Below are 24,710 nucleotides of genomic sequence, written 5' to 3' on the forward strand. Positions count from 1 at the left end.
GTATATCTATATATATCGGCGTATAAGCGCGGCATTTTTAAATCGAATCTTGATGCTTATGGCACGCCGTTTCTTTATTTATTGTCAAAAATAATGAACCTTGAGTAAAAAAAAAATAATTCATTTTAACAGAAACTATTATTATTTATAGTTGAGAGTAAAAATAATGAATTAATTTTGTGTCTCGCCATAAAATTAATTAGAATAATTAATTGATATAAATTCTTTGCCTCACAAAAATTTATTTGTATATCAAATTGAATACGTATTCTCTTTAAGACGAAATTTAAAATTTAAATATTTTTCCTATTAAATTATGTATTTTATAAAATTTTAAATTACTGACTTTTTGTCTCGTAAAAATTTATTAGTGTATCAAATTAAATACATATTTGAAAAAGAAGCATTTTATATCTACACATAAAATTAATTCAAGATATATGAAAGGATATTCTAAAAACGTGGAATTTATTTTTTGTCTATACATAATTTTAATTCATTTTTATTATGTTATAAGAAAATAGTAATGCATTCTGATTCATCTTCGAAGTCTTAAGAATTGTACGAATAAATTGAGCTTATCAAGTGGTGCGTTAGCGTAAGTAGTAACGTCTTCGCTTCTCGCGCTGGGTATTAACGTTCGATTCTTCGTGGGGGAATTATTTTTTTTACAAGTTTTTCTATCCTTAGGCTATATAATTGTTTTTACATTTCCTAATTTCTAATTATATATAGAAAAAAATTAAAATTATTACAAAAAATTAAAAGCAATAAATTTTTTACATCTTGCACAAATAAAGGAAGATTTATTACTAATTTAAAATTATAAAATTTAAATTTTATAATAATATTTAATAGGAAAATATTTAAATTTTAAATTTCGTCTTTAAAGAGAATACGTATTCAATTTGATATACAAATAAATTTTTGTGAGGCAAAGAATTTATATCAATTAATTATTCTAATTAATTTTATGGCGAGACACAAAATTAATTCATTATTTTTACTCTCAACTATAATAATAATAGTTTCTGTTAAAATGAATTATTTTTTTTTTACTCAAGGTTCATTATTTTTGACTAAATAAAGAAACGGCGTGCCATAAGCATCAAGATTCGATTTAAAAATGCCGCGCTTATACGCCGATATATATAGATATACAAAACGCTCGACGCTCGATGTCCAAGACGTAAAATTCTGGCTACTAAATGAAAAAATAGAAAGAGAGAAATATCGGTTTTCTTTCTCACTCGCACTCGTATACAAAACGCTCGACGCTCGATGGCCAAGACGTAAAATTCTTGCTACTGAAAGAAAAAATATAAAAGAGAAATATCAGAACGCTCAACAATCGATGGCCAAGGACAATAATACTCGTTATCGCATGATAAATAAAAAGAGAGAAATATTGGTTTGTTCTCTCACTCGCACTTTCATTCAAGACCGAGAGTCCCGAAGATTGCCGAAGATCCTTCGTTTGTGTATTAGTGCACACGGACGCTCGCACGCACACTAGCCCGCTCGCGTGTAAAAGCCGACTGAGAGGCGGGACTTGCTTCCCCACTCTTACAATTATTTTCCAATCTTCAATCCAATTTTATTCGCTTATTTTTGAAAATACGAAGATAACTCATAAAACATTTTTTATGTATATTTTAATTCTCTACAACTTTTGTTTGAAACTTTTTTCGATTAAATGCCTAGATTCTAAGATAAAGCAATTTTTTACCAATTTTTATCCTTTTTTACTTATTTTCTCAAAACGGCACCTCTTACCGCAAAAAATTAGCACCATTCGATTCAGCGTCGTCTATTTACCCTTATATCAAGTTCTTATTCTCTTTCCTGAGACATGGAGAAAACAGCCCTCGTTGACTGGACTAAAAGCTGGAAATCGGTTAGAATTTCAACACAATGTTAACATATTGCGTATAACTCATCGTTCAGTTTTATCGACTCATTATTTCAGGAATTAAAAATAAATTTTATTGTTACGTTACCATGGTAACGAAGTTTCGTATATTCTCCTAGCAAATGATTAGCAAAAAAAAAATTAATGTCGATATTCCGAAAGCGTAAAAATCAATCGGTTATTATAGCCATTACATCGGTAGCTCTTTATCATACCTTATAAAATTGCAAAGTATTTTGTTATTAAAAAGTCGTGTTTAATTTGTAAGGAAAATAGCTTTTTAAAAATCAATTATATTTTTAAACTTTTTTATGATAATTTATAATATGAATTATTAGTATATAAAACAGTTGCAAAATGACATGCATAGAAGAAAAAAATGAAAATCAAAGTGAATTTATTATTGATAATTTATTGGATGCTTTAAATAATACTATAGACGAAAATTAACTTACTATTAATGATAATTGCAACATTTTCTACTTGATTTTGAATCATTATTAAACGTAAATAGCACCCAAAAATATGCGGTTCTTGAAAGAACAGAGCTGCGGACATAATAGTAAGAAATTAAAATAAGATTCTTATCTTTTTCTGTAGCAGCTCGGGGAATTGGGCCTCTGGCACACCTTCGTTCAACACTAATAAATAACACTAGTCACGAGTAGAAAAAACTAATTTTACTAGAATATATTTTCTCAAATTCGATTATCATCAAATTTAGTCTTTCACGTTAACGATCACTTATAAAAAAAAAAAGAATTCACTGACTTAACAATAAAACAAATATATACTTAATAACAGAAGAAACAGAAGTGTAATACTCAACAAGCCAAACAAAAGTAACTCCCATTGCTCCCTGATCCTATTTATAAACCTATTCCTGTCCCCCACTTCCTTGACCAGTTACTTCCTTTCTACAACGAATCAGTTTTCAGTATATACGAACTTATTTCCTCATTGGATAGTTACATTGACGCCCACCACGAGGCTCATTAGCTTAGGAAATTAACAAAGAACTGACAATTGCCTGCCTTCGCAACGAAACTTTCGAGCTTAGCAGATAAAAATAAAAAATGATCTACAATGTCACAAAAGATATAATTTTTCGAGTAAAAAGAAATTCGTATACAAAAAGGGCCGCGTAAATGTAAGGATAGGCATATATATTACCGTGATAAATTTAACTCCTGCTACTTGCTATTATGATACAAGAAATAAGTTTCAATGCTAGTAAGTTTCGACTGTAAAGTCGAGCGTCTTTTGAAATTTATATATTACTGCTAAAGTGCAGAAATCAGTTATTTTGCAAATTACTTAGGTATGTGCAGATTAATTAGGGTGATCCGTTAGAGTATCAAATATTATTTCATTTTTCAAATTATCTAGATAATCTGCTAATTATTCAATTAATCAAATTAATACAATCAAACAATTAATAAATTAGTTGATATAATTAATCATCAATCAATTAAAAAACTATAATAGAAAGAATCAAACGGTTTAAAATATTATTACAATTATCGAAATGAATTTGCAAAACATATGATAAATTCGTGAAATATTGAATTTATTTTGTCAAATGAGAGAGTGAATAGAGTTTGTATGTGTGAGAAAAGGTTGCTAGGAAACTAAATATGATTCTTTTGTTGCGTACGAGTGTGTTTGTTTGTCAGGCGACGTCGCTTGAGATAATCGCCTGATATTTGGTCGTATCGAAACCCTCCCGAATATTCTCGATCCGGAAGTAAGGAAGAATCCCGAATTGATATGATCGGAAATGGTAGGGAAGCTTCGATAAAGAATGCGAGAAAATAACAAAAGACTCTACAAATCTTTCTTAAAGGACCATTTAATGTACGATTGCTCCGTCTCGAAGGACCATTTAGTGTGATTGATCCAACTCGCAGAACCAAATGTACAGTTGTACGGTAGTGCTGGTTCCCACTCCCGTACTGTGCACGCTTTCGTGCACGCGCTTTCTCACCTTGATAGGAAAAAGACTGCTGTCTCTTTCCACTTCCGCGTTGTAAGGACGGAAGGAGTTATCCAAATAATACACTTTAAATTGCAATGAAATGTGAATATTTATTAATACTCGTTTCCAAGAGATCAGTATGGTGCTTGGGCCTTGTATACTGATCTATGCTAACTTTGATGCTTAGTACTAGCAATAACCTCGGGTTACTGACTAGTTGTATTGAATGCTGCTCGGATCACTTGGATGTGATTCCGCCTAACGAGTATGGACAACTAACTATTTTTCGTCTAACATGTAACTGCCCTCTTCCCCACCCCCTCCACGATACATCCACCACAGGGCTCCGATGCGACCTTGGAGTGGGGACATCTGCTCAAATATACTGCGTTATCGTTCGAGGAATTCGAAATAAGATACCCTGGCGATTGCTATGTTTGTCCTTATGCTCTATGATTAGATGCCGACGCAATAAAACCCAAAGGTCCTAAACAAATATTCTTTATTTCTTTGCATAGTCACCGGTCGAGCATCTTTGTACATGTGCATCTTATCCAAATCCTCCGTTGTATACTCTTACCCCCTACTGTTCCGATAAATGACGGAACATGCCGGCCCCCTTGAAAGGCCTGCCTTTCAACATACAATTGGAATGTAGTGAACCTTATATACAGTATATTCTAAGACTAATCAAAGCTTCCAAGCACCACCTTAAAGATACATTGAACATATTTAAATACAACAATTTTTATGACCGCCTACGGCTGCTCTATTGGCAGAACACACAGCCTTGTTGCAGCCCGCTTAATGGTTCCCTTAGATGTTCGAATCATTGCTGTCCTCACTATTCCGTCTGCGCCTGCTATTAGCTGCTCCACCCTGCCTAATAGCCATCGTAGTGGGGGTAAATTGTCATCTCGAATGACAACCAACTGGCCTTCCTGTAGTGGATCACGTGTTCGTATAGATCTCGCTGGCCTCTGGTTGAGTAGATTTAAATATTCCTTCGACCAGCGTTTCCAGAAATGCTGGCGCAGCTGCTCGATTAGTTGTAGCCGTGATAGTCTATTAATTGCTATCTCCCTTATGTCCGGTTCCGATACCGACAGCAGGGAGTCTCCGATAAGGAAATGTGCAGGAGTAAGGGCGTTTAGGTCTCTAGGATCGGCGGATATAGGTAATAGAGGGCGGGAGTTCAATATTGCTTCTATTTGGGTAAGTATGGTATTTAACTCTTCGAACGTTAAGGAAGCATTCCCTACCACGCGCCTCAGGTGATATTTCGCAGCCTTCACTGCCGCTTCCCACAAGCCACCGAAATTTGGAGCGCCTGGCGGAATGTAATGCCAGGCCACTCCCTCAATACTTAGTTGATCGCTAATTTTGGCCTTTGCTATATCATTGAAAACCTGCGTTCTTAACTCTCCTAACGCCCGATTTGCCCCAACGAAGTTCGTCCCATTGTCCGAATATATATTGGCAGGCTTACCCCGCCGTGCCATAAATCGCTTCAGGCACGCTATAAAACAGTCTGTTGACATGTCTGTTACTAATTCTATGTGCACGGCCTTTGTCGCCATGCATACAAATATCGCACCGTATGCCTTTACATATTTGGCATTCCGTCTTCTCCCTTCTTTGACCAAAAAAGGGCCGCAATAGTCTACTCCGGTGTTTGTGAATGGTCGCGAGGGGGTAACCCGTGATTCCGGTAGATTACCCATCACATATCTCGAATTCATCGGCGCATTTTTAAAACAAACTACGCACCTCCGAATTATTCCGCGGACGGTACTTCTGCCTGCCATGGGCCAATAATTCTCTCTTACCGCCGCGAGTGTTAGTTGCGGGCCCGCATGGAAATTTTTTATATGTTCGTGCTGAATTATTAACGCGGTAAGTTTGTGCGATCTTGGTAGCACAATTGGGTACTTATTGCCGTACGCTATGTCCGCGTTTTGCAGCCTCCCCCCGACACGCATGATCCCGTTGGTATCCAGAAACGGCTTAAGACACGCCAGTCTACCATGTACAATAATCCTTGGGTTTTTTGTTATTGCCCTTATTTCCTCGCCGAACTCTTGCGCTTGACACAGCTTTATTAAACGCTCCCTGGCTTGCGCGATTTCAGCCACCGTTAACGGACCGATGTCCTTGGTTTGTGCACGCCGCGCGTTTCTGCAAAACCTGCCGCAGTATGCTATGACCCGCACTAGTCGGGTGAATTGCGAATATTTATTGAATATACGATCACAAAACTCTCGCGACCTCTGGTCGCGGCCTATCATCGCGACCGTGCACGTGACACTCGTATTTCGACGTTCTGGTAATTCTTCGAGTGGGACTTCTGGCGCTGTATCCGTCGCGTTCCCGAAGACCATTCCTGGCCCGTGCCACCATAGATCCAGACTTAACAGTTCTGTTGGGGTTACCCCCCTCGATATGAAATCCGCTGGATTTTCGGCGGAAGACACATGTCCCCACTTCGAGTTTGGTATTCGCTCTTGAATTTCCGCCACGCGATTGGCCACAAACGTGGTCCAATTTCGCGATGGTGATCTTATCCATGCCAATGCAATGGTGGAGTCTGACCAGCAACATATTTTCCTGAATTCTACGCGCATGTTCGTCGTCAGCTTGTTTATCATCCTCGCGAGCAATACGGTAGCGCACAACTCCAATCGCGGTAGCGATACCGCCTTTAACGGTGCTACTCTCGAGCGCGCACACAATAAGTTGCTGCTCCCGTTTCCGCGCCCGTCCTTCGAAACTATATAGATGCAGGCCCCATACGCCGTTTCGGATGCGTCCGCGAATCCGTGCATCTCTATTTCCTTCGCGTTTTTACAAATAGTTTTCCGTTCGACCCTTATGTCATTTAGCACTGGGAGTTGTTTCGCGTAATGCAACCATGCTGTCTCTAAATCCATTGGTATGGATTCATCCCAATGTATGCCCCTTTGCCATAGTCTTTGTATGATAACCTTCCCCGTTACAGTGACTGGCCCAATTAATCCCAACGGATCGAATACCTTAGCAACCGATGCCAATATGACCCTTTTCGTGATTCGGTGCACTGGCGCCGCTATCGGAACGGAATACTGAAATGAATCATCGCTGGGATCCCACAAGACGCCCAACGCCCTTATATCGCCTTCCTTATTTAGATTCAGTATTTGCTTTGAATCGACCTTTTCGGGAATGTGCGGTAATATTTTCCCCGAATTAGCCGCCCATTTATGCAATTTAAACCCTGCTTTGGCTAATACCTGGTTTACCTGATCGCGTATTTCTCTAACCTCCGCAATCGAATCTGCTCCGGTCAGCAAGTCGTCCACATAAAAATCGCGTCGTATGACCTGCGCGCCTATCGGATGATTTCCCTCCTCTAAATCCGCTATCTCTTTTAGACACCGCGTAGCCAAAAATGACGCCGACGCCGTACCGTACGTTAGAGTTAGGAGCTCACACGTGCTCACTGGGTTTCGCACATCATCACGCCAGAATATCTTCTGTAGGCTAACCTGCGATTCGTCGACACGGATCTGTCTATACATTTTCTGAATGTCCGCTGTTATCACGTACGCGTATGTTCTAAACCTCGCTATTATCGAAAATAAATCATCCTGTATATTTGGTCCTATGGCCAATGCGTCGTTTAACGATATGCCTGACTTCGACTTGGCCGACGCGTCAAATACCACACGCAACTTTGTCGTTGCACTTTTCTCGTTTAAAATTGCATGATGTGGTATGTAGTAAGTACTTAGCGGAGTTGCTTTATCTTCTGGTAACGTCCGCATGTGCTCTAAATCCCTGTATTCTTTTATAAAGCTTGAGTACGCATCTCGCAATGTTGGATTTTTAGCTAACTTGCGCTCTAGGGAGAAAAACCGATTCAATGCCGCGGTCCTATTATCCTGGAGACTTACTATCTTTTCTTCTATGATGGGGAGGCGCACCACGAATCGACCGTCCGCGTCACGTCTGTACGTTCTCTTGAAATGCTCTTCGCAGTACCGTTCTGCTCTGTTAACGGATGAACATCCGCGACGTTATCCAGTTCCCAAAACCGCGACACCAACTGGTCAACATCCTGTACTTGCGTAGCGATGTTACATGCTACCTCCTTGGGGCTGCCCTTTACATCACGCAAACAGCCGCCTACCACCCATCCCAACTGCGTTTTTTGCAACGTTGGATGCGAACGCGTTGCCTTTATTTGGCCCGTACATAAGATCTCTAGATAGACCTCTATTCCCAATAACACGTCGATATTCGCACTTTCGTAGAATGCGGGGTCCGCTAACCTTATATTACCGGGAATCGCAAGTTTATTCCCGTCCATAGATACGGCTGGTAATTTTTTTGTAATTGAATTTAATATTACACAATCTATTTTTCTCCGGTAGTTATTGTAGTTGGACTTGAGCACAACCTCTATTTGATGTAGCGGTTGTGTCGTCATTTGACCAATTCCGGCGATCGGCGCTCGGAATTCCTTTGATTGCAACCTTAGACGCTGCGCTAAGTTACGCGTTATTATGTTTACTTGGGACCCCGAATCCAATAATGCCCGAACGGTTATTGGTTTTCCATTTACGTCTAATAGCTTGACCTTGGCTGTTAAAAGTAACGCCTCTCGATGAGATGCTGCCTTTAACCCGCGACCTATGTTTGCAACCGCCGCTTCGCTGTCTGACTCGCCGCGTTCGTTAGCGACGGCCGTGGAACCCTGCGACGGTTCTGACTGGGTATGTAGTAAGGTGTTATGTTTCCGGTTGCACACCTTACACCGACTCGCATTGCATTCGATGGCAAAATGATTCGTCGACCGCAAGCAATTAAGGCATAACCCTTTTTTCCTTGCCTCGGAGACGCGATCCCTAACTGGCATCTTCCTGAACCTTTCGCATTTGTAAAGCTGGTGGCTTTCCTTGCATATCGGACACGCGAGTATGCTTGTAGTTACCTGCGAAGACAATGCCTGGCGCGGTTTCGGTCGGTTGTGATTCGTCACGAGCGGCATTGGTGGTTTTGCGATTGCTTCTAATACCTGACACCGGTGCGTCAGGAATTCCATTAATTGTGCGAAGGTGGGCACTTCCGACGGTGAAAGCTTGCTTTCCCACTCTTCGTTCGTTTTCGCGTCTAACTTGTCTACCACCGTGCATACCAGTAAGTCATCCGACTGATTGACCGGCCTTTGCAGTGCACTAAGTGCCCTTGTGTTTCTTGAGGCAGCGTCAACTAATTGGCGCAGCGCAACGCTATTTTCCTTTTGAATCTTAGGTATATCCATGATACCCCTTATATGAGTATGCACTATCCTACGTTTGTTGTCGTACCTATTTTGTAGCAATTTCCACGCTTCTTCGTAATTTACGTCCGAAATCGTTAATGCCCGCGTTATGTCCGCCGCCTCGCCTTTTAGTGACGAGCGAAGATAATGGAACTTTTGGATCGCCGATAACGACGAGTTTTCATGTATTAGTGACTTAAAAGTATCGCGAAAAGAATACCACTCTTCGTACGATCCACCGAATTGTGGTAATTCTATTTTCGGCAACCTGATATGCCCGTTAGAACCCGCGGATAATTGTGATTGCGTCGGAGAAGGTGCATTCGTCGACGCGGAATGCGCTGAATTCGACCAATCTTCCAATAATTCGTCGATGTTGCCGATGATTGTAAAAACGCGTCTTCAAAAGATTCACGTTCCACACTGTGATCGGATGTATCATCAATTAGTTCGATTTTGGTTTGCACTTCTTCGAATTCACGCGATTTGACCAAGATCTCATCGCGACGAAACCTGAGGCGGGGTGTACTACGCGTTTGTGCTAGTTTATCAATATGACTCTTTGCCCTAGTCATATATGCCTTTATCTGACCCCGTTTAATGTGTAAATCTCTTAATTGCTCAGCCATGTTTGTACCGAGATAGTAGCAATATTAAATGAAGGAGAAGGATAGGCTAAGAAGGAAAAGAGACTGACCTGTTACCGATAACGATACCGTCCGACGGCAGATGCTCGTGTTGATGCTGCGTGGCTGGATACCGTGTATTGCCTCTTCCTGCGTTTTCCTATTCTTCCTCGGCGTTGATGCTATTGCTGCTCTCGTTGATTGAATTCACGAACTTGCTTGCTGATCGTTCGCGACCTTTCGTAGAGCATCCGGCTCGAAGGACCATTTAATGTACGATTGCTCCGGCTCGAAGGACCATTTAGTGTGATTGATCCAACTCGCAGAACCAATGTACAGTTGTACGGTAGTGCTGGTTCCCACTCCCGTACTGTGCACGCTTTCGTGCACGCGCTTTCTCACCTTGATAGGAAAAAGACTGCTGTCTCTTTCCACTTCCGCGTTGTAAGGACGGAAGGAGTTATCCAAATAATACACTTCAAATTGCAATGAAATGTGAATATTTATTAATACTCGTTTCCAAGAGATCAGTATGGTGCTTGGGCCTTGTATACTGATCTATGCTAACTTTGATGCTTAGTACTAGCAATAACCTCGGGTTACTGACTAGTTGTATTGAATGCTGCTCGGATCACTTGGATGTGATTCCGCCTAACGAGTATGGACAACTAACTATTTTTCGTCTAACATGTAACTGCCCTCTTCCCCACCCCCTCCACGATACATCCCACCACAGGGCTCCGATGCGACCTTGGAGTGGGGACATCTGCTCAAATATACTGCGTTATCGTATCGAGGAATTCGAAATAAGATACCCTGGCGATTGCTATGTTTGTCCTTATGCTCTATGATTAGATGCCGACGCAATAAAACCCAAAGGTCCTAAACAAATATTCTTTATTTCTTTGCATAGTCACCGGTCGAGCATCTTTGTACATGTGCATCTTATCCAAATCCTCCGTTGTATACTTTTACCCCCCTACTGTTCCGATAAATGACGGAACACAAAGGAACACTTTTAATTTTAGTCCAACTTTCAGAATGATCCTTACGTTTTTTCTCTAGATTTTTCTTTTATTTTTAAAGAAAACTTACAAAGACGTTATCTTTACTATTCTGAGGATAAGAGAAATTTGTGAGTGAACAAAAAAGCAGTATTTCCTGTCTCGAGTGAGCGGAAAGAAACTTTAATCGTAGATAACGAAAAGCGATTGCTATTAGAAGTGTACGTATAGATGTTTCATGAATAGCTACGGACGATTTCCTTATAAGGAAAGTTAAAGAAAATGTTGTTTCTTTTGTCGTGTGTGATGGTGTGAGTATAAGTGCATGAGAATGGATGTGTGTGTGTGTGTGTGTGTGTGTCGAGTACATGCTTAGGCTTACGTGACCGAAAACAAGAAGATCATACGATCAATTGCTATCCGCGATGGTGCGAAGTGGGGATTCGAAAGAAAGGAAAAGTTAAGAGAAAAGACGCTACAAAGAGATCCCGAAAACAATCAAGTTTTTCGACCTAGTATGACTCATACATTCATCTTGTTTTTTCGATTTGACAAAATATTAAAAAAAGACCGTCTTCTTGTTATTTCAAATGCAGAAAAAAAAATGATTACACACACACACACACACACACACACACACACACACACACACACACACACATTGCAGTTGTTTCATTATATTAATTACAGGACTTTTACTATAATTAATTGTTGAAATGTAATATACATTTTTCCCGTTTTCTCTATTTGAACAAAAAATTAAAAGAAAACGAAAAAAAAAACGCTTTTTATGTTTTTTTAAATTGGATAAAATTGAACGAATATACGATACAACTCAATCTAATCTAATCTAAGTTAATCAAATTAACTAATCTAACGTATGTAATTATTTAATAGTTTAACGGCAGTATAATATAATAATATTACTGTAAGAAAGTAATGAATGACGCACGCGTATCCCTGCAAATTCTTTTTTATAAACAATGTAGAAAGTGCAATGTACCCTTTATCTTTCCACAACTTAATACTGGAACTATCGACAATGAATGTATTTCTGTCGGCTAAAATGTATGGATATTGATAAAATTTCTTGTACAAAATTAAATGTTTATTCAAAATTTGTAAAAAAGAAAATTACTTAATATTAAACGTATTTACGTTATGAAAATAAATTAATAATAGATATCCGCTTCACTAGAAGCAGTATTTTTGACTGGTATACACAACACCCATCCCTTTATTTACGCGGATTAACTCTTTCGCATTGATTTCTGTACGCTTATAAAAATCACGTGAATAGAATCTTCTTACATGAAAGAAAAGACATTATAAGCAAAATTAGTATAAATTTTTAAAACATTTAAGGTAGTAGCCCACTGTGACGGGTTCAAAAAATCGATTTTTTTTTTAACATTTTTCGCAAGAAAAACATATTAAAAATATTATCTGAAAGTTTCAGACCAAAATTTAAAATATTTTTAAAGTTATAGCCAAAAGAAGAGAACGCGCCGTAGTGTGTATGAAAATGTTTGAAAAACTTAGAACGCGTTCTTCTCGAAACCACGTTTTCGGAATTTCGGAGAAGCACTAATTTTTAAAACTATTGTAAAGGGAAAGACGATAAAGATTGATTGGGAATGATTGATGATGATAGATCTTCTTCTGGATGCAAGGATTAAAGGGCGTTACTATTTAGATAACAGTTTGTCAGGATTAATAGTTAAGAGTACACATATATTTAATCATATATAAAATCACTTAAACATAAGGCTTCAAAATAACATAATCATAAACGTAAGAAAACATAAAGCATAAAAGACGTAACACATAAGACATAAGAACTAATAATCACTCAATAAGAACACATAACACTTCAACATAATACGACCACTTAATATCTCGACATAATACCATAAGGCTTCTTAATACTTAATCATAATACATAACTCCAGTGCAATCATAATACTTTTCGAAGCGCAATCATAAGACTAACACTCTCTTTCTTCTGCATCGGTCCCATCGCCGTCGGAGGGGGAAAGGGCGCAAGGCGGTCCTAGTCCCTTTCCCGATCCATTATTGGTCATCAACCGTCTTTCTTCCAAATCTAAGTAACACCTTAGGAGTGGGAGTGCGTACAAAGCGTTCTCGGAATCTCCACAGTATAGATCGCCAGATGTTATTTGATCGGAAATAAATATTATATTCCTTTCTTAAGAGGACCCTTTCTTACGAATTCTACAGTTCCATAAGTTTTCTATTCTATCGTAACACAAACTAAGATTAGATTATCCTATAGCCTATCCTAAACTAATACTTACTCCGTTAAACTATTCAACTGATTCGGCTACAAATTGAACCCGTTATTTTCGACACACATAGATAAATGCGTAACCTTTGAAACATTAAATTTTTTAATAATAAATAATTTTTTTAAACAATTTATCAAAAGAAAAATTTTATCTTGAATACTTTTTTTTACAAGTCCGTTATGTTTTTTTTTTAATATGCATATTATTATAGGTTAATTCATTAGAATGAAGCCTAAAAACAATAATTTGTTTTTAATTATTTAATTCACATGACTACGGAAGGCTATGTGCTTCCCCGAAACAACTCACCTTTTTTTCGAGGACTCAACTTAGACAGACAAAATTATTAACAATCTAATATAAAATTAATTAAAAAAAATTTGTTTGTACACTTTAAGATACCAATAAAAACAAAAATTTCAAAACGGTCGGATTTTATTTTCATATTTAAAATATTCATGGAAAATTCAGTTTCAATAAAATTTCAATTTATTGTTGAATTTAAAAACAATTTTTAATTTTTGGTTGTTTATATTTAAGAATTATTTAATTATTCCAATTATTTATTTTTAAGTTTTAAATATATTATAATTTATTAATTTTAAATTTTTATTATTATATTTATTATTAAAAGAATTAATTAAATAAATTTGTTGATTTAAAAAAATTTGATTAAAGTTAAATATAATTTTTTGTTTATTTTAATTATTAATTTATTTTAAAATAATTTAATTTTTATTAAATTTATTTTGATTTCAAAAATTGAATTTTTAAATTTATTTTAGCTTTAGAATAATTTAATTTAACCATAAAAATTGAATTTTGAAATTTTAGTGATTTTTAATTAAGTTGAGATATTAAATTTTAAAAATTTATTTCAATTTTTGATAATTTTACGTCAAATTATATTAATTTATTTAACTTATATATATGTGGGATTGGAATAAATATAAAAGCAAGAAACTCTAAAATATGATTGTACGAGAACGATCGTTGTTAAATATATACGTAAGTATTTCAAGTATAAGTAAAGTTGTTTTTCGATTAGATAGAGTTATAAGAAATGTTGTCCTTTGTTGTTATGGAGTGAAAGAAATGAGAGAGTATGAGTACGTGCGTGTATTTAGCGTGGATGCGGGGGATAGGAGAAGAGAAGAAGATATAAGATTAGAGAGTCGTGTAAGAGGGGCATGAGAGCATCAGAGGATCAGAGCATCAGAGCATCAGAGGATCAGAGCATGAGAGCATCAGTGTAAAGAGTAAAGAGTTAAAAATAAGGAGTTAGTCGTAGATGAAGAGTTGCAGAGAAGAGTACAAGAGATCAGAGTTAGCGGTAGCGGAGAAATCGCAGAGTAAGAGGAAAGAAGAGTATGAGAGTATCAGAGTATGAGAGTATCAGAGTATAAGTGTGAAGAGTGAAGAGTATCAAAGAAGAGAGTAAAGAGTATCAGAGTAAGAAAGTGTAAAAGTAGAGCTCACAAAAAATATCCTACATATATATATATATATATAATAAATTTAATATAATAAAAATATAATTAATAATAATTATATAATACTTAAAAATAATCTAATAATCCAAAACTATAAATTAACCAAAGCGATTAATATATAATAATGATATATTTAATATAATAACTTAAAAATTTCCAAAAGAAAAATTATATTATATTAATAACACATATATTTAATATAGAATTAAATTAATATTTTAAATTATATACATCTATTACCAATATTATAATATATGTATAAATTAAATAGATACTTATATGATCATTAATATATTTATATAATTATCTATTATAATATGAATATATATATATCATGTATATAAACATATAATATATTTATATAATATAAGTTAATAAATTATAAATGACAACCTAACAATATATCATTAAAATTTAAATTTATATATATATATGTAAGATTTATATTTATAATGGTAGTATTTATTTATTAACCCTTTCAATACGGGCGACTTCTTCGCCGTGGTAGTTCCGCTGAACGGGCCGCCGCGATAAAACTGTACACGGTAATCGGCAGCGGCGGCGCACACGCTTTCACGGCAACACGAGTTGGTTTAACGGTGCTTATTGAAAAAAAAAAACTTCATAATTTAAAATATTTATAACATTTAAACCGTTGCGAAACAAATAATAAAAACAACAGACATGACAATTGCCAGGGAAAAATACTCGACAGTCACTATAATCACTCATGTGTATTCCACCACATGTGAGTGATTCCACCACACATCACTCAATATATGTATAATATACACTAACCTATTTACGCGCTAAATTCAATATAGCTCAAACTACTGTCCTTACATCTCCCCCCCCCCTCGAAAGAAAAAAAAAATTTTGGTACATAAATCTTTTTTTTTTTGGTACACATTACAGAAAGTCGTAATCAGGTGCCAGCAGCACCTATTCCAATTGAATCATAAGGAGTCGGAATAAGTTTAGAAATATGAAACAAGTTTAGTACTGTTCTTTTATGTCCTATATCGATTTCGTATATTGATTTTGATATTTTGTTTAAAATCCTGTAAGGACCGATTCTCAATTCATCTAGTTTTTTTCGATTTAGTCGATTACTATTTTCAACATATACTAAGTCTCCGATATTAAAATCGTAATCCTTTCTGTTTTTATCATATAATCTCTTGTTGTATTCATGATATTTAGTGCTATTTTTGAAGGCAATTGTTCTATCATTGTCTAGCCTATTATTATCCTTCTCTTTCTGTAACTCCTTTGGTAATGTTGAGGTATCTTCCCCTCGTAATAAATATTTTGGACTAAATCTAGTGACTGTGTGTTCCGTTTCATTATATCTCCTTACGCAGTTGTGTGCTACAGTTGTCCATGCACTCCTTCTATTTTTTTCATTCATTGCACATCTAATCTTATTTACTAAGGTTTGGTTTACGCTTTCGTTTAAACCATTGGAAAATGGAGCATTAACTGCCGTAAAAATCAACGTGATTTTTTGCTTTTCCAAGTAATTCTTGAATTCATTTGAGTTTATGCCCGGGTATTGGTCCGTCAAAATCATCTTTATATTGTTTTCTTTTAGCACGTTTTTCGTCAACTTAATAAAATCATTCGCGCTTTGTGTTTTTGATGTCAATATATAAGCAAATCTTGTAAAGTGGTCTACTAGAAGATGTAAATATTTTTTTGTGGATCGTGAACCACCGAATCCCCCTATTGTGTCTATGGAAACTATTTCAAATGGTTCTTTTGCTGGACCAAGATTAGACATCAGTCCAATCTTATCTTGTCCCCTTGACTTGTTTTTTATACAGATTTCACAATTTTTGCATATTCGCTCTATATTCTCTAAAATATTATTTGCTGTATAGTATGGTAATATCTTTCTTTGCATTTGTTTTATGCCGATGTGACAGAAATATTCGTGGGTGTTTTTTATAAATCTCTTGCAGAATTCTTCTGATAGTACGATTTTCTCTTTCTTTCTTACTTTTTTATAGTACAAATTCTCTTTTAACCGTAATTTATTTTTGTTAGTTTTTATATCATCATTTTTCTTTTGATCTTCATAAATATCTTCTATCTTTATTAAATTCACAATTTTTAATTCATCATCTTCGTCTTCCTGACACTCTAATACTGGGTTTCTGCTTAAGCAGTCTGCTTCTAAGTTATCTTTACCTGGGTGATATATTATTTCAAAATCATATTGTGATAAATAGTAGGTGAGATCGCCTAATTCTTCATCTGTTCTAGCTTTAATATTCATCTTTTCCAATGGTTTGTGATCTGAGAATACTTTGAAGTGTCTACCTATAAGCCAATGTTGCCAATATTTCGTTGATTCTTTTATTGCTAAGCATTCCAAGTAAATAGCTTTTTTTCTTTTTTGTGCTTCATTGAGTTTTTTTGAAAAATATGCCACTGGTTTTTCCATCTTTTGATCATCGTTTAGTTGTGGTTGTTTTAACACAGTTCCTATACCTTGTAAACTTGCATCCGTGTATATATGTATAGGATTCGTGAAAAAATTGGGCCGTTGGACAGACTGGACCGGGACTCGAACCCGGATCTTCCGCTTTCCGGGCGACTGCTCTTAACCATTGAGCTATCCAGGGCCCACCGTCCAATCTCCTCACGAATGCCTATTTAAGTGTTTGGCTTGGAGGTGCTCGCATCCCACATATGTATCGGTAGACCGGGATCGAAAATGGCTAATGTTGGTTGAGTGCAGAGGAAATCTTTCATATATTCAAAGGCTTCTTGGCATTCTTTTGACCAAATGAATTTTTGTCCCTTTCTTAGTAAGTTATGTAAGGGTTCTAAGATTAGTGAAATTTTCGGAACGTATTGGTTGTAGAAATTAATCTTCCCTAAGAACTGTCTGATATTCTTCTGATTTATCGGTATTGGAAACTTTTTTATTGAAATTAGATTATCTCTTATTGGCGAAATTGAGTTATGTTTTATGATGTGACCTAGGTATTGTACGGAATCTAATGCAAATGTGCATTTAGAGAGTTTTAATCTGAACCCTTCTTCCATTATTGCTTCTAATAATTGTGACAGATGCTCTACATGTTCTTTAAAAGATTTTGAAAAAATCAGTATGTCATCGATGTAGTTTACCGTGAAGTCTGACAGCCTATGTTTTCTTATTATGTTGCTTAATATTCTCTGAAAAATTGCTGGCGACGTCTTCAGTCCGAACGGAAGGCACGTCCATTGAAATTGACCTTCTTGGGTAACAAATCCTGTTTTTCTTCTATCTTCAATTCGAAGAGGAATAGACCAAAATGCTGAGTTTATGTCTAATTTTGAAAAATATTTGCAGTCCCTTGTTTTTACTACTAAATCTTCAATTAATGGGAATGGTTGTGATTGGGGAACTACTATTTTATTCAAGTCTCTAAAATCTATGCATAGTCTTGATTTTTTATTCTCATCTCTTTTGTATGCCAATGTAACTGGAGCAGCAAAAGGACTATATGATTCTTCTATTAGATTTCTTTTAAGTAATTCTGAGATCTGTTCTTCTATTTCTTTTTTATCTTCAATTATGCATCGGTAAGGCCTCTTGCTACAGTATTTATCTACTATGAGATCTATTCTGGCTTCATAGTCTTTTACTACGCCTATATCATATTTATCTCTAGCAAATATATTTTTATATTTGTCTATAAGATTCTATATTATTTTTTCTTCATAATGATTTAAGTGATTTGTTAAGACTTGGAAACTGTCTAAATCTACATGTTCATTGAAGTTCATTTGGTATTCTTGTTTCTCCATTAAATGGGATTTTTCTTGTTCTATCTCTAATTTTTCATTCTGTGTTAGTTTAAATTTTTTTATGCAATCTAATCCTATTAGAAAGTCATATTTGAAATTTTCATTATTAATTATGAATACGTCTATATCTTCTTCTATATTCAATATCTTTGCTTTGATTCTTATTAATTCTTCTAATTTATACACACCATTAATCGTTCTTAAATTAACTTTTTGTCTCAAATTAGTTCTCCTATGTTTCAAGTGTACTAGTCTTGCATTTATTAGTGAGATGTTTGAGCCTGAATCATAAATAGCGGTTACATCGAACGTGTTGTTCAGTGTTATTTTAAGTTCGATTAAAGGTGGAGTTAATAGTTTTTTGGATCTTCATCACTTAGTTCTACTTCTAATATTGAATTATTGGTATGCTTCGTTTCGTATTTCTTATCTTTAAACCAGCATTCGGCTGCAGGGTGGAAGCGTACGCCTTTGCCTTTCTTTTTACAAGTTTCGCATGGTGTTCTTTCTGTCTTTTCTTTGTTATCGTAATTCTTATTCCTTTTTATACCAGGGTTGCTCTTGAGAACTAGATATTCTAATTTCGTTATTTCATTATATAAATCTTCTGTCTCTCATAATTTTTCTCTATCAATCCTATCAGCTACAAAATTTGGCAGGCCAGTTGCAATTAAATCAATTAACGTTCCATCGTCCATCGATCTTTCTGCTTCTAATAAAAGTTTCTCTTTCTTTATCGCATAATCAAGCAAAGGACCCGTTTGATATCTAAACGACAGAGCATATCTTATCCTAGACCAACCTTTGCTGACGAATGTTCTGCAGAAGATTCTTTTCCACTCTTCCCAGCTTGCTTCAATCGTAAGTTTTAATAATGTACAACTGTACCAATCTGCGGCGCTCTTATCCATGAATGATTTCAAGATTTCAATTTTTTTATAGTCCTCAGAGATGTCAAATCGTTCACACTCTTTTTCGAAACTCGTGATCCATTGATCTGCGTCTAAATTCCTTCCATCAAATCTCCCAATCATGAATTGTTCTGCTCTTTTTCCTGTACTTTCCGACTGTATTTGACTCTTTTCGAGCAACTTTTCTAACATTTTCATCAGTGGTTGTTCTGAAGTTTGTGACCTATCCTCCGGTTTCTCCAGTATATCTTCTAGGAACAATCCCTTTATGTGTGGATTCCCTCCTTCGTCTAAGTAAACGTTCGCTAATTCTTCTGTTAAATCGATCCATACTTTCTTTATTTGGTGCCTTCTCGTTAACGAATTTTTTATCTTATTGAATATCAGTTGTGCCATAATTTCTTTGTGTTGTGTAACTGGTTGATACTCATCCGGAATTGCATATACGTGGCCATTCGATGTGCCAATTGAGGTTATACAGAGCACATTCTTTTTCTGATCATCTGTCCCTTTAATCGTAAAAGTAAATTGCAACTGCTTCATCTTTTATTCTTATTTTCTTTTTTCCTTTCTGTTGTGAATACCAACGAGAATGTTGTTTTATAATGTCTTATTTATTGTGCAGGTTATGGGTAGATAATAGGTAGAATTGTTTCTCTGTAATAACAAAGATTTTATTTTATTTTGAACAAAATAATAATGTAGCAACTTAGACTAATTATTTATCCTACCTGTAATAACAAAGAAACAACATTCAATGCTAATATCCAAACCGTTGTTTCTTGAATAATTTTCTTACATATATCTCTTAATCTCTGTATCTTTTCACTCCTGCTTTCTTTGTAGCACTAACGCCACCTGTTTTATTCCCTAACCTATTTACGCGCTAAATTCAATATAGCTCAAACTACTGTCCTTACATATATATATATATATATATGTAAAATACATAGTACTTTATGAATCATCCCGCGCACTTGCGTAGCGTGGGTAAAAAAGGTAGATTGTTACATTACTTAATAACTTGAAGTTAATTAGAAATGGATAGATCATGATGACGAAGCAGTGACATGTTAATTATCATAGTTACGAATTAAATTGTTAAAAATTTGTAATTAGAGAAGGGGCATTGTGAATAATTGACATTTAATGTCGTTTCTCTTTTTACAGGTGAGTTAAATAAAATAATGTAAATATTTGTAAAATAGTCATTTTCACAGTAAATTAAATTCCTCTTTTTACAGGAGAAACTCAGATTTGTGATTATTCAATCCTGATTCTAATAATTATTGATAACAAACCTTATAAAACGACATTATCGTCAAATACCCAATCATGGATAAACTTAAATTTGAATTCGAAGTGAAAGGGGCAGAGGACGGAAAAGCTAATAAAATTTTTCTAACCTCAATTACGACACAAGAAAATAAATGTTACATATGTAAACTCCCAAACACATAAGAACATAAGATTAACTAACTCATAAGAACATAAGAACATAAGATTAACTAACTGCTACTTCCTACTACTACGCACATAAGAACATAAGATTAACCAACTGCTACCTCCTACTACTCAGCACAAAAGAACATAAGATTAACTAACTGCTACTTCCTACTACTACTCGTATTGTCCGACTGCCCTTTTATACTTTTCCGTCGAACAACGGAGCATCGGCCCCCCTCCATGGGTGACGCATACAGCCTCGGTTCCCCACACTTAATCTTAAGAGTACCGATATCCTAAATAAACATCCGCACGCACTCACACTAGTGCAGGCGCCAACGTGCACGAACCTGCATGAGACGTTTACAATCGGCCAGTCCTGACGGTGACCGCCCTCGGTCACTAGACCATCACACATACATAAAGGCGCAACGTAAAATGAACATGAACATAAGGTTAATACATACATAAGAAGTACATGAATATAAACATAAGAATACAATCAAAAATTAATACATAAATAAAAGTAATAATCTGAAAGAATAAAAATATAAGATAATCCATACATAAGAAATACAATTACTCGGATACAATATTTCTCTCTCCTTTTTCCTCTCTTTTTTTTTTTTTTTTTTTTTCGATCTAATCAATAACTAAAATAATATTCATTCTTACAAACATGAAGCGAGATGCGATATCGGTGATAATCTTAAAAAGGAAATGAAATGAAACATAATACAATTGAGTTTTAATCATAAGGATAAAGTATACTAAATATAAACTCGAGATTGTTCTCTTCTCTCTCTATTCTTTGGCCTGTTCTGTTCCTCGCCAGGGACGCATGTTACAATATTCCCATGTTCCCTGATACGGTCTTTGAGATATTTGGAAGCCTCTTATATCGGCAACTACATTTCTATCGTTTCGTAATTTTTTTATAACTTCGTACGGACCCCTAAATTTTGGTATCAGTTTTTTTCCAATCCCTACAGTGCTATCAAAATTCCTTACCACCACATAATCACCGACATTAAATTCTGACCGTATCTTATGATGGCGTTTATCATAATACCTCTTGTTATAATTTTGCTTCTCAGCCATTCTATCTTCTGCCTTATTCCTAATTGCTTTTAAATCGCGTTCGCTTATTGTGACTTTATTTAACGCGCGGTAATCGACGCACATCCTATTCTTACCGTTTTTCTTTTTGACTAACACAATAGGGAACGCGTAATCCGATTCGCTCAGTCGAATTATTCCTCTTTCTAGCAAATCTCCTATTATTTCCCTAACTTGGTTTTTCTCGACAAACGATAAGCGACGGAGAGATAAATGAAATGGCTTATGCTCTTGTAATGTTAATTTCGGCTCCATGCTTATTCTAGGCTTTTCCGGACGAGGTGCATCTAAGTAATTTACCTTTAAGATTTCCTTTAATTCATTTTGTTTTTCCACCGCGATTTTGGGATTAATGTCTAATTCGGTAATTTGATTATCGGTGGAATCATCTATTTCTATATTCATAACCTGATCTATCACTACCTCTTCTTCGGAGCGCTTATCTTTTCTGCTAAAAACTAATCCACATCTTTTTAATGCGTCGCGACCTAAAATAACGGAGTTCACCATTGTAGTATCCGGTACTACCAACAGACGAGTGTCAACCCTTTCGCCGTCATCTAATTTTAAACTAACTTGTATCGAGCCGTGTACCTGCAGGCGACTATGATTAATACCATAATATTCACTTCCGAGTTCCGGCGCAGAGTTGATCGGTCCCATCACTAACCCTTTCTTTATGAAACTCACGGGACTGCCGGAATCCAATAAGGTGTCTAAAACTAAGATGTAGTGTATATTGCCTGAATCGACATCATAAGTTATCTTCCTGATGTAGTCGTCATCGGTGGTCACGTTCCTGGTGACGCTGTGGACTTCGCCACCCTTCTCCGGGCATTCTGGTCTAAGATGTCCATGTTTACCGCACTTGTAGCAGCTGCCTCTTTCTCTCTTCGGACGGGGGCAGTTCCCCGCAAAATGTCCTGTCTCTCCACAGTTGAAGCATCTGGCATAATTTTCCCCCGACGGCCCCCTATGGCCGATCGGTTTTCTTTTTCCTTCTCCCGTCGGCCGCCGATGAAGCGTCTCCCTCGGTGCCGACACACTTGCGAATACTGTTATCATAGATTCCAACGATGCATAACATTGAACCTTGGCCTGAGTGCGTAACTCCTGGCTTGGGATACCGTCGATCACGTAGCTAATTATTTCTTTTTCATCAATCGGGATGCGATTAGCTAATGTCACCTTGTCATGCACATAATCCGTAAAACTCTCGGTAGGCTTCCACACTCTCGCCTCGAGTTTGCGCCGTAAAATTAGGGGATCAACTTGCTGCCCAAACATCTTCCTAAGCTCGCGCAGAAGGTCGTTGCTACTCAAATCAACGCAATCCAATCGCGAGTGATACCATTTTAAGGCCTTTCCTCTTAGTCGGCTACAAACTAGGGCCTTAGAACTAGGTGCATCCAGATCGTAACTGGCAAGCAGTCCTTTGACCTGCTTCTCCCATCGGTCGAATTCGATATCACTGCCGTCGAATTCACCGATTAACTCCTTAATATCTTGCCACTTCTTCACCCTGGATCTTTCCGTTTCACTTATCACTGACTGAGGCGTCCTTCTTAAAAATTCCAACACCCTACGTAAGAGATCAGCTTCTCGCTCAGCTAAATCCCGTGCCCGCCGTAACAATTCCATTTCCGTAGATGCGGGGTTAGGGGGTGGTACGTAATTCAAACCTTGTACCGACATGACTTCGGTCTGCTCGTCCGATTCTTCACAAGTGCCTCCCGACGTTAAACATAAATCTGCAGCAGGCGTTCCTGCCTCTAATAACCGCTTAACCAACTCGGTCTTATTTCCTTGTCTTATTAACCTTGGCGTACAAACGCGATGAAGACAGAAAATCGAGGATATGTATAGATTTCCGAGACTTAAACAAGATAGTTGTTCCACAAGCACAACCGTTCCCTCTTATTGAGGATTTAATAGAAAAGACAAGAGATTGCAAGTATTTTTCTTCTCTTGATATAAACTCGGCTTTTTGGTCGATACCGCTGAAAATCGAAGACAGAGCGAAAACGGGGTTTATTACTCAAGAAGGCCATTTTCAATGGACCTGTCTGCCATTTGGTTTGAAGACCTCGCCAGCTATATTCCAGAGAATTCTGAGCAATATAATAAGAAAAAATAATCTTTCGAGCTTTACAGTGAACTATATCGATGATATACTCGTGTTTTCGAAAACTTTTGAGGAACATGTACGGCATGTGGAAAAAGTACTGGAAGCAATACAAACTAAAGGATTCAGATTAAAATTCACAAAATTTATTTTTGCAAGAGACTGGGTCAAATATTTAGGACATATTATACAAAATAACACTATACGCCCGCTAAAAGATAATCTGATAGCGATTAAAAACTTCCCTACACCCAGATCACAAAAGAATGTCAGACAATTTCTAGGGAAGATAAACTATTACAATAAATATATTAAAGACTGTGCAATTATTTTGGATCCACTACATAACTTGTTAAGGAAAAATCAACAATTTATATGGTCGAGCGAGTGTGAAGAATCGTTTAATAAAATAAAAATATTGCTATGTAGTGAACCAGTCTTGGGAATATTCGATCGAAAACTCAAAATAAGAATTTATACAGATGCTAGCATAAAAGGAATTGGCGCAATTCTGAAACAAGTGCAAATAGATAGCGAGGAGAAACCAATAGCATACTTTTCTAAGAAACTAAGTAATATACAAAAAAAGAAAAGCTATATATTTAGAATGCTTAGCGGTAAATGAAGCCGTGAAGTATTGGCAATATCGATTAATAGGCAGAAAATTCGAAGTCTTAACGG

General features: G+C 36.3%; 2 protein-coding genes across 2 annotated transcripts; both read right to left on the minus strand.

Moving 5' to 3' along the window:
• Window positions 1-4,375: 4,375 nt before the first annotated feature.
• LOC122521754 lies at window positions 4,376-7,901 on the minus strand. Its single transcript, XM_043642510.1, has one exon. The coding sequence runs from the start codon at window positions 7,691-7,693 to the stop codon at window positions 4,649-4,651; it is 3,045 nt and encodes a 1,014-aa protein (XP_043498445.1). The 5' UTR covers window positions 7,694-7,901; the 3' UTR covers window positions 4,376-4,648.
• Window positions 7,834-9,821, minus strand: LOC122521745. Its single transcript, XM_043642502.1, has 2 exons — window positions 9,706-9,821; window positions 7,834-9,592 (listed from the first exon to the last, which is right to left on the minus strand). The coding sequence occupies exons 1-2, from the start codon at window positions 9,819-9,821 to the stop codon at window positions 7,834-7,836; spliced, it is 1,875 nt and encodes a 624-aa protein (XP_043498437.1).
• Window positions 9,822-24,710: the final 14,889 nt, after the last annotated feature.

Source organism: Polistes fuscatus, unplaced genomic scaffold (genome assembly GCF_010416935.1).
Source record: "Polistes fuscatus isolate 324 unplaced genomic scaffold, CU_Pfus_HIC Scaffold46, whole genome shotgun sequence".
NCBI classification, from domain to species: Eukaryota; Metazoa; Arthropoda; class Insecta; order Hymenoptera; family Vespidae; genus Polistes; species Polistes fuscatus.